This window comes from Gasterosteus aculeatus, chromosome 16, assembly GCF_964276395.1.
Source record: "Gasterosteus aculeatus chromosome 16, fGasAcu3.hap1.1, whole genome shotgun sequence".
NCBI classification, from domain to species: domain Eukaryota; kingdom Metazoa; phylum Chordata; class Actinopteri; order Perciformes; family Gasterosteidae; genus Gasterosteus; species Gasterosteus aculeatus.
This window is the reverse complement of record NC_135704.1, coordinates 17,846,855-17,858,598: the sequence shown is the minus strand read 5'-3', so window position 1 is coordinate 17,858,598 and position 11,744 is coordinate 17,846,855. Positions and strand designations below refer to the sequence as shown.

The following is an 11,744-nucleotide window of genomic DNA, read 5'->3' as shown; positions in this document are numbered from 1 at the left end:
TCACAGACAACGCCACAGCCTTCACGTCAGAGGAGTTTCAGCTGTTCATGAGGAGGAACGGTATCCTTCACACAACCGGTGCATCGCGGCCTCCAGCTACAAATGGCCTCGCTGAGAGGTACGTTGCCACATTCAAAGCAGGCATGAAAAAGCTGAATGGAGAGGATTTGAGTGTTGAGGACAAAATCTCGCATTTCTTACTGCGATATCGCACAACTCCCAATAGCGCGACAGGGGAGTCACCCGCTGATTTGCATTTGAAAAGACATGTTCGTTCGCGGTTGGACTTCCTGAAGCCGTACATCGCAGTGAGGGTGAGGAGGAGGCAGTATCAACAGAAGGAGGAACATGACAATCGGGCTGTTGAGAGACAGTTTGATGTGGATGATCCTGTGTATCTACGCAATACTGCAGGGGACGACCCCAAATGGATCCCGGGAGTAGTTGCACAACGGACAGGTCCGGTGTCGTACCGGGTGCAGGGAGAGTTAACTGACCAAGTGTACAGGCGTCATGGAGACCAGTTGCGACCTCGATACCATCAGGCCGTTTCAGGCCCAGAGCCCCATGCAGCAACTCAGTCCACTGAGTAGGAGAGGCACCTTGCTGTGTCAGTCTCCGCAGCACCTGCACCACCACCGCCTTGTACGTTGGACCAGCCCGGGCTGCCTGATCCTGGGACAGTGACTTTGAGGCGCTCGGAGCGAGCGACTAAGCGGCCGTCACGTTACGGAGATAAAAGCTGTAATGATGCGGGGACTTGTTCAGTTACTGAAGATGGTTGAGTTATTGTACCATTAACACGCTTTGTTTAAACTGCCGGTCGTTAATCTAACCGGAGTGAAATCACTATTCTGTGACAGAAGAATAGTTTTAAATTGGTGTTATGTTTATGCACTATGTGGGGATTACCTTGAATTTTAAAGGGGAGGTAATGTGGTGTATTTAGTACTATTTAATATGTGCATTGAGTTTGTCCTGAAGACTTGCCGTTGTTAGATAGTGGTATTCTGCGCATGTCTGAGGAAGCAAAAAGAGGGACAATGCCCTCATGCCAAGCCTCGTGTGTTGTATCCCGACATTACTTATTAAACAGTTAAACGCGTGCCTCGTCTAGTTATTTAGTACACCACAGTGATGTTAAAACCTGGGGACGGATGCTAGTTGCCGTCCTTTATGGATTTCTCCCAATTTTATCCCCAAAGAGGGTTTTTTGGGAGTTTTTTCTCCTGTCAGGTAGTAGATGAGCAGCTGAATACAAGATAGCCGATTGAGGCAAATGTCTTGATCATGTCTCAATCTCATGGAAAAGGCCCAATTATATTGCTCTAACAATTCCATTGAGGTGTCAATCAGGCTCATTGGCCAATACTTCGCCATGGAATCGCCCCGCGTAATGACAGTCCACTTTGTCTTAGACTTTATTGGATTTTTTGTGATTTTTTTTTTCATGGTAAAAACATAGGAGTCTGGGTGAATTTGGTAAAAACCTACACATACGCATGAGATGTAGTAAACACTATTAATGATATACAAGTGAAACAAATAGTTTGGTACAAGAAAAAATTGAAAACAACTATAGACCGGTCTCTCTTCTTCCCTTTTTGTCCAAAACGTGCAATCCTTAACCAGCTCTCCTCCTATCTCCACCGTAATAGCCTCCTAGACCCCCACCAGTCAGGCTTCAAGGCAGGCCATTCCACAGAGACTGCTCTCCTTGCTGTCTCAGAGCAACCCCACACTGCTAGAGCCACCTCTCTCTCCTCTGTCCTCATCCTTCTGGACCTCTCTGCTGCATTTGACACAGTAAACCACCAGATCCTTATTTCCTCCCTTCAGGAACTTGGTGTCTCAGGTTCTGCTCTCTCCCTTCTCTCATCCTACCTTGATAAGTGACGGGTGGCAACCCTAATTGGACCCTCATGTTAAATTGTCACAATCTACACAGAAATACATTCCCTTCGTGAACTCTGTATTGGGTGACTTTTTATGTTACTAATCCATTTAAATTATTTTGAGGTATAAAGCTATGTATAATCGGACTGTACCACTTGTCATCTCACACCTGGACTACTGCAACTCCCTCCTGGCTGGTCTCCCTGCTACCGCCATTCCACCTCTGCAGCTCATCCAGAATGCAGCAGCTCGACTGGTCTTTAACCTTCCTAAATTCTCCCACACTACTCCACTCCTCCGCTCTCTTCACCAGGTCAAAACATTGGTGCTCACGTACCATGCTGTGAATGGATCGGGTCCAGTTTACATCCAGGACATGGCCAAACCCTACATCCCAACCCGCACTCTCCGCTCTGCATCTGCAAAACTGCTCGACCCTCCCTCACTGAGAGCAAAACACTTGACTAGATCACCACTCTTTGCTGTCCTTGCGCCGAAATGGTGGAACGAGCTCTCTGAAGACACGAGGACCGCAGAGAGCCATCACATCTTCCGCCGCAAACTAAAGACACACCTCTTCAGACTCTACCTCGACTAAAAGACTAACAAATCGTAGCACTTAAATTGTACTTGTAACGTCACTCGTCTATAGCAAATTGTAAATTGGCTTATTTGAGGAAATTGCACTTTCTTGTTTCTTGTTCTTCTGAGTTTGTACCCTATGGTTGAATGCACTTATTGTACGTCGCTTTGGATAAAAGCGTCAGCTAAATGACATGTAATGTAATGTAAATGATCTGTGAAAGCTATCAAATGCACAAACATGGGAAACGAAATGAACCCAAGTGACGTGTTATTTATACGACAACTAGCTGAGCTTTCCAGATTTGACTTTGTGATTAGTCACAGAAGGGCCTTTTGTCTGAACAAAAGGAGGCAATTCTTGGTTTCACTGACCAGATTAAACATTTCCTCTTTGCCAGACACAGAGATGGGAGGTAGAAAACTTCATTCTTGTAGTTACGTAATGCTGACAAAATCTGCCTCCTAAACTAGTCTCTCGTTTACACACACTCACACACACACACACACAGATATTCAACCTCTACATGACGGCCTCAAGCCCGTGAGACTGGATTTGTTCAAAGCGCTTTACACAACAAACATCAACATTACGTCATCGCTCTCTTGTGAATCGCTCTCATTAAGGATTCACACCTCCTGTATCGATGTCAGATGATTGCAAACTGTTTATTGTCAGAGGGATCATTCCAGTCAGGTGTTATCATCCATCTTTCAATGTAAACACATTATCTAAATTAAACACATGATGCAAACTCTGTGAGGAGACAAAGAATTTCACCTGTCAACATGTGATGCAACCGCCTCTGACAAGTCCAACAACTACGCAACAAGTACTCTTTTGAGTTATACAAATTAATTTAAGTCATAATTCAGATTTCCAGGCATTGTTAATACTTGAAGTATAAAGTTTATATGTTTAAAGATGGCTTAATCAGTCATTTATATAAATAAATGTATTTCTCAAATCCTTTGCCTTTGAAATCTGGCAGTTTAGCACAACCTACAATTGGGCTCAAAAGTAAAATATAACAAGAAAACTAGAGATGTGTCAACAAGATCTCTGAGTCTCGCCAACTTTGGGCGAGACTGGAAAAAAGTACATAAAGACATTTTAAAAAGTTCAACTCCAGACAAAAAGCCAGCCACCGCCGCCCCTTCCTGCTCCTTTCCTTTCTGTTCTTTTCCGTTCCTGTGAGTGGTGTCCAGTTCTGTCCTGTTCCTCTTTGGCCTGCTCGACCTCTGCATTTTCTGTCCTCTGCTTGTTTCCTTCCTCTCGTTTTTCTCTGCTCGTGCCATGCTTCATGTTCTTTAATAGTAGCTGTGATGATTGGGGAGGGGAGGTCCTGTTATCCTGTTGGCCAGTTGCTTCAGTGCCAGCGCTCCCTGTAACCGATTACGTCCCTCCAGGTGCATGTGATTATTGACTGCTAATAAAATGTGGGTCAACATGCTAAAATGTAAAACAAACCATGCTAAAATCAATAAAAATAATGTGCAGCAAACAACCCAATGTCCTCCTGACAACACATTGAGCACGAGGCCGCTGGTGGACCAAGAGGAGTCACAGAGGTGGATTCCTTGGCCGAGGAGCTTTCCTCATTTCTACATAGGTGGTGTTCCCAGCTTCTCCGTTGCTGCACTGAAGCACAGAAACAGAAAAGTAACGGTTACCTAATGTTCTCTTTCCTTCACCAGGTGGAGCTCAATGAAGCCTCATACGGCGCCTGAGACTTGTAGCTGCAACAGCTAAAGATTTACTTACTGCTTAACAGAGAACATCACATAAACAGAGTCCATTTTTGGTTGATTTTTCCTGCGAAAGCCAGAAACCGTGTTGATTTCTTCTCGTTACATGAATGCAGTCTATTCAAAGTTAACTTCCATCTCACAGCAACAAAAACAGTTGGTTTAGTTGAGGAAGTACTTGTTGCATACACAAAAAAGAGTTGTGGGATACCTACGAATAACGCAGTATTATTTATCAAAAGGTACAGATATGAATATAGATGCTTTAGAATTAAACTATCCTGGAACATTCATTATAACCTTTGATTCAGTTCAAATTGCTGTCCAAATGTTTCCCTAAATGTAGACAGAAATCTAGACAGTAATTCATAAGATTTTCTTTGAGTATCTTTGTTGTTTCTTTTGGCTTTTCAGGGACAGAAAGACAAACAGAGACATAGTCACCCTCAGTCTGATGTAGAAGGAGGTGATGACACAGCTGTACAGGAACATCAGAGCCAGCAGACCAATCGCAATCCAGAAGGTCTCAAGAGACTGAGACCGAGACCGAGGATGAGAAGAAGGTGAAGGCTGAGCCAAGCAGGCCGCATCTTTTTGGATTGAAGAAAAACAAACTGGTAAGTTAATTTCCTGTTTGTACTTCTCTGGTTTACAACACAAATAGAAATTCAAAGCGTTTGACCAACTGTACAGATCCAAGAAAACGTTTCCAAAAGTTTAAATATATGAAAGTGGAAACACGTGTGTTGCATGTGACCATAATTCTTCTCTACAAACCGTGCAGAGCGTTGAACGTACTCGGCAGCAGTTCGCTCGGCGTTCCCGTCCTGGTTTAAAGCTTTAATCAACATAGTTTTGTTTTTTTAAATTTATGGTTTCATATTTGCACAACGTGGGATGAACTGTTTATGCAGATGAGGTGATGCACTACAACTATGGATTAAAAAGAAAATCAATAAGAGGATATGTATTCTGATATGCCGTTGAGTCCAACATCTTCGACTGAGCTGACGTCGGCCGTGTGTTCACAGCTGATTGAGACGGACCCGTCAGGGTTTACGGTCCGATTCTGAGTCTGAATCACCTCCAAACCTGATGGGAGACAAAAGGATTCAGGATTCTTTGGTCATTTTCCACAACAACAAGTTGCTTCACATTTCTTTTGAGAGGTGAATGTTTTCAGTCTGTACTTTTTATTGTAATAGACTGAAATCGATTCTTTATTCAGTGTGTTAAAATCCTCACTGTGGCTGCTGTGTGACAACAAATCATTTTACTACAGAAGCATCTAAAAAAAAGGTGAATTGTGCTGCTTTCATTCGTCCCACTGTTTAACTTAATACAACAAGCATTAGGTAAAACTATGAATCGATTTGGACAGTATTTGACCTACTGTGGCTCCGATGCAGGAGGCCGCTGAGAGGAAATGTGAAGATGATGAAGATGTTCATCCTGTGGTGAAATCAGCAGAGAACCTGACAGTCCGTCACAGCACAAAGACAATCAGGAAGCTCATTCTCACGCCGAGTTCTCTATTGAACAGGAAAGGGGAAGGTTTGAGGTTGGATGATGAGCTAACCTCAGGATTTGTTGCTGTGGGGTCTCATGGTTTTGAAAACTTCACACTCAACCGTCACTCTGATGCTTGCTTGGTGTCTGTGGGTGGTACTCTTTTTATCTGCAGAACAGGATCTGTAAAAAAAAAAAATCCCGCCACTTCCTGTAATGCAGGAAATATCATTTAGTGAAAAAAGTCTGAATTTTAAAAAATGTTAACAGATGAGGGTGAGCTGCTTATTTTTGTTCCCATCTGCCTCCTCCCCTGTTTCTCCATCATATATATATGTATATATATGTATATAATAATAAATGTAAATGTTCATATTACAGCAACACAACAACCTGTGGCTATAACCAGCACACCTGACATGTGCATGTATTCAGACCGCCCGGCCCGTCATGGCCGTCGCTGTCCGTGCTCCACATACAACAATACAATACAATACAACAACAATACAACAACAACTTCAGTGGACTCACTTGCTGCTTAATCAAATCAACGCAAGCAAGACTTGTTATGTCCAGCCCTGAGTATTAAGTTAAGTTGGCGGGCTATTTATAATTCTTCGGTTATGTGTTATTGTTTACTCACCTCTCGTTTCAGATTCCTCACTCCCTCCCTCAGGTGTGTGGGTTCCACCTGGGTGATTGTCAGCCCCTCCCTGATTGTTTGCACCTGGCCCTCATCACCCGGTGTATTTAGTCTGTGGGTTCCTGTCCTCTGTTGCCAGTTCGTCTTTGATACAATGTTCCTAGCGTTCCAGCATTTACTCCTGATAGCCTCCCTGTTACCGACCCCTGCCTGGTTAACGAGTTACGTCTCTGCCTTTTCCCTGCCGGATACCTTGCCTGGTGATCGACTGCCTGCCCGTGTACCGACCTTGGACCGGAACGTTTACGAACTTTGCACCTGCCTGCCTCCTGTCGGATTCTTACACCCGTGTTTGTACTGCCATCCAACAGTAAAATTGGTTAACTGCACCTTCTTGTGTCTCCGAGTCGTGCAATTGAACCCACACACTTGCCTGCACCCCTTACAAGACTCAATAAGAACTATATTCACATCGCTAATTGGGCAGTTCAGTAACTATTAAGCTGCGCACAGGGAAACAAATGCGTTTTGCTCACCCTATTTGAAGAGGAAGGCCGTTCTCCTGTCTCTCATGGTGGCAAAGTGATCAATGACCATGTCGTAGAACTTCCCACTGGCCTTTAGGTCAGGGGTCTCAAACTCACGGCCCGCCGGCCAATTGCGGCCCTCGGGACGATATTTTGTGGCCCCATCCTTAATATGAAAGTGTAATGTTAGTGCGGCCCGCAAGTTTTATACTGTAACCCCACTGTCAGCTGCTGTGTGGGACATGTTATGATGTTCTGGTTTCCTACTGTGTGCTTGTCCAGTGAACGTGGCATGCATGTGACTGACATGGGGGGCGGGTCGTGTGTGTCGGCCGAGGTGCAGAGAGCAGGAGGGTGAAATTCAGTTTCCTGCCCTCTTTCGCGCAGGTGATCATGTGACTAACCGTTAGCATCGCTCGTTTAATAAAGTTTTCCTTCACGACTCACACTAACAACACATGAAGCATCTGACGTCACCGACGAGCGTCTCCGTCCATTACTACGCAGCTTCGATTCACGTAACATCACGTTTGGCTATAAAGGAATTCCACGGTCACATGACCTTAGGTCTCCCCCGCTGAGTTAAAGGAGGACTAGTGTTGTAGTCTCATTCGGACCGATCCCCCAGGGTGGGGTTCAATGACTGCTTTTGAAAGTGAGTGTTAAGTTGTGTTATTGTCGACCATGCCGTTCGGACGCTAGTCTGGCCCGCGTTCAGTTGAAGTGGGCTGCATCTGGCCCGCAGCTGATTTGAGTTTGAGACCCCTGCTTTAGGTCCTCCACAACAACAGAGTCAATGGATATCTTGGCCAAGTTCACAAGTCTTCCCTGTCCACATGTGTTCCTCAGATCAGTTTTGATCCTCTTTAGACAGGAAGATGAGCGCTCTGCTGATGTGCTGGTAGCCGGTATCGTGAGCATAAGCTGCAGCAGTTTGAAGACCTCGGAGACTGTGCCCTGTAGGTCATCCTCAATGAGCAGCTGCAGCAGCTCTGTTGGTGGCTTGTGAAACAACTTGTTGTTGTACATCATATGCAGCTCATTTATCTGATAATCAGCTGAGCCAACTCACTGCTGGGGAATGCGGCGGGCTTGCAGAACAATGCAAATGATGTGTGGTACCCAAAAAAAACTTGGTGCTACTCCAGATCCTCCTAGTCACGGCGACAACGTTTACATTACACGTCATTTACCTGACGCTTTTATCCAAAGAGACTTACATTGCAATTTTAATGCATTGCTTTTTATATTCTTGCCCGGGGAGCAATTGGGGGTTAGGTGTCTTGCTCATGGACACTTCGATATAAGACATGGAGCATCCGGGGCTCGAACCGCCAACCTTGCGGTTCACCAGCGCACCCTCTCTACTCCTGCACCACATCGACCCCATTGTCCAGGAAGGTTCTCCGCCTGCCTGCCTGGACTGTTTCCTCAGAAATATCAGTAAACGTCTCGCTTGTCCTCGTGGCTTTGAGAGCACTGATTGTGCTGTTGATCCCGTCCCGCCATTTTTTTATGTCCTTGCTTTGCAGAACCTGAAAAAGTGGTTCTGTGAGGCCGAAAATGGACTGAAAGACCCCGAACAGGAAGGAGAAAACACAATCCCAAAGTGTTTGTTTCAAGGCTGCAATAGTGTCCCTGTCCTATCCTGGTTCTGTCATAATCCTGTCAAAAGCCATACATAGCGATGTCGTCCAACATGGATGGCATGTACTGTGTGGCTTTCAAAGTTCCACCTCAAGACAGAACCTCTTGGTACACGCACAGCCCACCTCACACACTCATTGTGCCCCCAGAATGCTTGTTCTTGGCGCACAAGGTGACGATGAGTCTCTTTAAAATATCCTGTTTTTTCTGCACCTGCTCATTGTGCTTCTTTGTGCTCAGACTTTTTGCAAAGTCCAGCGCCTCATTAATCCTGACGCGTCCAAACAGCTTCAGTTTCCCACCGCAGTGACCACGTGTCTTTCAATTGCCCGAGACAGGTTAGCAAGGTGGGTGAATTCTGTGGTAACCCAGGTATTGTTCAAAGAGCAGGAATCCTTGTCAAAAAGGAGACAGCAAAATAGCCGCTAAAGATTGGCGCTACCAGCTAGCCACTCACTGCGGACATCATTTTCCTCGTTGAAAGTCCGAAAACTTTTCTTCCTCTCCGTACGGAGCTCTAGTTTTGGTGTTGGCCTGCCATCAGATTTCATTCAGAGTTGCTGCTGTAAAAGGCAGCTTAGTAAAATTATTTTTTACTAAATATACCAAATCTCCACCCTCCATCATTGCGCTTAATTCTTTCACTAGCTTACCAACACAAATCTTCCGTTATTTCAGTACAACTGCGTGTACTAAGCATGTTTTACAGTACCATGTTTTCAACCCTCATTTACCACGTAACATTGAGAGCGCCGCTGTTTTACACATCATAAAACGCTTAATGCGGTTTTCGTCCTGGTCGTGGAACAACGGACCAGCTCTTCACTCTTTCCAGGATCATAGAGGGGGCTTGGCAGTATGCTCAACCAGTCTACATGTGTTTTGTGGACTTGGAGAAGGCGTATGACCGGGTCCCCCGAGAGATACTGTGGGAGGTGCTGCGGGAGTACGGGGTGAGGGGGTCCTTGCTTGGGGCCATCCAATCCTTGTACGCCCAAAGCGAGAGCTGTGTTCGGGTGCTCGGCAGTAAGTCGAAGGCGTTTCCGGTGAGGGTTGGCCTTCGCCAGGGCTGCGCCTTGTCACCAATCTTGTTTGTGGTCTTCATGGACAGGATATCGAGGCGTAGTCGGGGGGAGGAGGGTCTACAGTTCGGGGGGCTGCGGATCTCATCGCTGCTTTTTGCAGATGATGTGGTCCTGGTGGCATCTTCCGTCTGTGACCTCCAACTCTCACTGGAGCGTTTCGCAGTCGAGTGTGAAGCGGTCGGGATGAGGATTAGCACCTCTAAATCTGAGGCCATGGTTCTCAGCAGGAAACCGATGGATTGCCTACTCCAGGTAGGGAATGTGTCCTTACCCCAAGTGAAGGAGTTCAAGTACCTCGGGGTCTTGTTCACGAGTGAGGGGAAGATGGAGTGTGAGTTTGGCCGGAGAATCGGAGCAGCGGGGGCGGTATTGCACTCGCTTTACCGCACCGTTGTGACGAAAAGAGAGCTGAGCCGGAAGGCAAAGCTCTCGATCTACCGGTCAATCTTCGTTCCTACCCTCACCTATGGTCATGAAGGATGGGTCATGACCGAAAGAACTAGGTCACGGGTACAAGCGGCCGAAATGGGTTTCCTCAGGAGAGTGGCTGGCGTCTCCCTTAGGGATAGGGTGAGAAGCTCAGCCATTCGCGAGGAGCTCGGAGTAGACCCGCTGCTCCTTTGCGTCGAAAGGAGCCAGTTGAGGTGGTTTGGGCATCTGGTGAGGATGCCCCCTGGGCGCCTCCCTAGGGAGGTGTTTCAGGCACGGCCAGCTGGGAAGAGGCCCCGGGGAAGACCCAGTGAGGCCCCGGGGAAGGCCAGTGCAGAGATTATATCTCTGCACTGGCCTGGGAACGCCTTGGGATCCCCCAGTCAGAGCTGGTAGATGTGGCCCGGGAAAGGGAAGTTTGGGGTCCCCTGCTGGAGCTGTTGCCCCCGCGACCCGACCCCGGATAAGCGGTTGAAGATGGATGGATGGATGGAAAACGCTTAATAATGAATGAAGAGAGACGAGGAGGAGATGACAGACGCAATAGAGAGGGATTGCGTAAAACGTTAAGTGTTTTTATTAAATGACTAATCATTAATGATGAGTAAATCAGTTATATTCTGAAAAAAGTGAGGAAGCCTGGCTTCCCTTGGCCTCTGCAAGAAAACGCTACTGCTTAAAGCCAATTCATGTGGAGAATGAAATGAGTGCCTCCTCACTGCCAACACTGCAAGTGCTGTGTAGAACAGTTGTCATCTGATATAAAATGATTCAGGTTAGATTTGACTATTGCAATATATTGCAATTTGTTATATTTCAGCATTTAAATAATGCATTTTTCTTTTTATCTACTGAAATCCAGTTTTCACTTGGTTCATCTCACTCATTTTCATAGCCACAAAATGGTTTCTCTCGGTCAAACAGAACGTTTCCGTTACACTCTACATTGTCCAATCCTGCTCACTTTACTCATTGCTGAGCCAGATGAAACTCTGCGTCCTCTTTTGGACCAGAAAAAGCGATTGATACCAAATGGTTTTGCTTTCATAAATATAATATGAAACTTACGATATGACATTCAACTACTAACCAGAATAGGCCTATATCAAATCAATAATTCATCAACTATATTTAGTATAACCATCAACAATTTCCTATTGCTTTCATCTCTATAGTGGTTAGTGGCATAATACACCTGTGGTGGCGGGCGTGGTTTGGCTCGGCTGCAGGGGGGGACTGAGAAGCGAGTGGTTCAGGGAACGGTGCCGGGGGAGGCAATTGGCCTCATCTGATGTTAATCAGTGTTGATATTCTGCTGTTAAGTAGGAGAGATCCGGCGACAGCGACAGAGCGAGGCGAGGAGGCTGGAGCCGGCGCCGTTTTTGTGTGAACAATAAATAAAGACATTTATGATGGACCCGACTGCCTCGTGCTCGTCATTCCAAGAGCCCCCAAGAGGACCAACCTGTTACAGTGGCACCCAACTTGGCTGGGGGGAGGAAATGACGGCTGACTGACACCGGCAGGGGATACCGACCGAGCCGCTTGTGGCGCTCGGCCAGATGATCGGGGAGCTGGGGGCCATCCAGAAGGAGCAGGCAGAGGCGAACCGGCAATTCCTGGGGACGCTCCAAGCCCAGGTGGAGAGACAGGCCCGGGCGCTGGAACAGCTGGCGG

The 11,744-nt window shown here is 46.4% G+C and overlaps 1 protein-coding gene across 2 annotated transcripts in view; it reads right to left on the bottom strand.

Moving 5' to 3' along the window:
* Positions 1–3,965: 3,965 nt before the first annotated feature.
* The window catches only part of LOC120834510 (uncharacterized), a 47,032-nt gene continuing 39,253 nt past the window's right edge, over positions 3,966–11,744 (bottom strand). Inside the window, exons 4-6 of one of the 2 annotated variants that reach the window (XM_078090587.1) lie at positions 4,672–4,817; positions 4,244–4,294; positions 3,987–4,120 (exon numbers count right to left, since the gene is read on the bottom strand). In XM_078090587.1, the coding sequence (XP_077946713.1) occupies positions 4,247–4,294; positions 4,672–4,817 (194 nt within the window). In that variant the 3' untranslated portion in view covers positions 3,987–4,120; positions 4,244–4,246. Of the gene's footprint in view, positions 4,121–4,243; positions 4,295–4,671; positions 4,818–11,744 lie in introns of both variants that reach the window. The other variant, XM_078090585.1, reaches the window with a different exon arrangement.